The sequence below is a fragment of the Merops nubicus genome, unplaced genomic scaffold (assembly GCF_000691845.1).
Source record: "Merops nubicus isolate BGI_N331 unplaced genomic scaffold, ASM69184v1 scaffold2991, whole genome shotgun sequence".
Lineage (NCBI taxonomy): Eukaryota > Metazoa > Chordata > Aves > Coraciiformes > Meropidae > Merops > Merops nubicus.
Window position 1 is genome coordinate 1 of NW_008586021.1, and position 1,892 is coordinate 1,892.

Consider the following 1,892-nt stretch of genomic DNA (forward strand, 5'->3'; position numbering starts at 1 on the left):
GCTGGACAGCCCCGGCGGGGCAGCGACAGCGCTCACGTTTCCTCTGCTTTGCCTCGGTTTTATGTTCATCTGTTGGGGATAAAATACTCTTGGCACTGTGGAGGTGTGCTGCCCGGCTCCAGGGTGGCATCCTGGGCACCCCCAAGCAGGGGCTTTCTCACACCTGTAAAATTTCCACTGTGGCCACCAGACCAGCTGCTAAGACCCCAGAACCACGGAGGAGTGGAGCTGCTGCCATGCTCCCCATGGAATGAGTGGTCTGACCAAGCACAAAGATAATGTGGAAGCATTAGTCATCTTGGCCCCATGCAAAGTAACGATTTTAATAATTTTGTGACTTTGCAGGGTGAAAAGATGTATCATTACTGTACCCTGGTGCACTTTATAAACATACGAATCCTAGTAACTATTACTCAGACCAGCTTAACGTCAAGGAATACCTGTGCTCCTTCCTCATAACCTTTATGTATAGACACGTTGTGAAAAAAATTAAGCTACAGACTCCTATAAAATTTCCTTGAGCAGCTGACCCTGGCTGACACCAACATATGCCTCCACATCACGGTTGACACCCTTTTGCTCTATCAGTCTGGTTTTATACCTCCCTTAGTGGGCAGCAGTCCTGGTGTAGGTTACAAGGTTGTGGTGTTACTGGGGTTCTCAGGAAACTCCATTAGAATGTGCTTTTTCTCCTGTATTCAGTTTTGTCTCCAGAGCAGTGAACCTCCAGTGAGAAATTTGCAAGCTACAGAATGCTTCTTAATCCCAAATGATGATGAATTTTTTGCCTCCTGTCTTCTCCAGGATGCACCAGCAGAACGTTGTGCGGGTCCGCTGGGAGTGACCCGCAGGTAGCACCATCTTCACGTGTGGTAACAGAACTGGGAGAAGTGGAGAGCAGATCAGGGCTAAACACACCATGGGAGCAAACACCTCCAGCAAGTCACCACCCCTCAATGAAAATGAAGATGGTAAGAGCTCTCCCCAGTTGTTGTCTGGGACTGCAGAGTCTACCTGTGCAGAGACTGACTCTGGGTCCCCACCAGCTCCCGCGCTGGGGCCGGAGACACCCAGACACGGCTGAACAGAGGTGTGCCGAGGTCTGCAGCAGCAGGCCTTGGTCTTCTGCAGAGCGGTGGTCAGGGGTCCTTTCCCCCCCCCTCTCTGCAGCTGGGCACTGGGACAATGACTGTTGGCAGAGGCTTGGACTGGCGTTGTCCCTGGGGCAGTGCCAGGCGCTCCGCAGGCAGGGAGGGAATGCTGCTGTGCCGGGGCAGGGGAGGTGTGCTCTGGAGAGCACAGCACAAGCAGGGCTGCTGTGGGGCGTGCTGGGAGGATAGCCTGAGCAATGCACCTTCCCATCCCTGCTCTGGGCTTGGTAGGAGGGCCATTGAGAGACCTGGTGAGCAGCAGCAGAGGTGGAGGTTCCTGGTGACTGCCCCGCTGGGCAGCTCTACCGGCTGGCACTGGGGCACCAGCATGTGGGGCTGGCTGGCTGGAAAAGGAGAATGCACTGCTGAGAGCAGTACTGGAGGCCAGTGTCACTGTGCTGCCAAGATTATAGAGACAGTCATTAAAAGATTGTTCCATAGACATAGTTTCTGTTGCATGAGTCAGCTTGCTAACTGCCAAATGGGCTTTCACCTAGGTGCTAGTAATAAAATGCATATGGAGATAAATAAAAATATACAGAAAATAAAGTAAAATCTACGAGAACCCAGATAACTCATAAATTGCTGTCTCAAAGGTGTGAACTCCAATCAGGGAGGATGTATCATAGAATGGTTTGAGTTGGAAGGAACTTTAAAAATCACCTAGTTCCAACCCCCCTGACACAGGCAGGGGCACCTTCCCTTAGACCAGATTTTTCCAAGCCCCATCCAACCCGGTCT

The 1,892-nt window shown here is 51.8% G+C and overlaps 1 protein-coding gene across 1 annotated transcript in view; it reads left to right on the forward strand.

Annotated features, from left to right (window-relative positions):
* Window positions 1-919: 919 nt before the first annotated feature.
* Window positions 920-1,892, forward strand: part of STK32A (serine/threonine kinase 32A) — a gene marked incomplete at its 3' end in the record, with an annotated part of 9,610 nt that continues 8,637 nt past the window's right edge. The window contains exon 1 of the mRNA XM_008948500.1: window positions 920-971. Within this exon, the coding sequence (XP_008946748.1) occupies window positions 920-971 (52 nt within the window). The remainder of the gene's footprint in view (window positions 972-1,892) is intronic.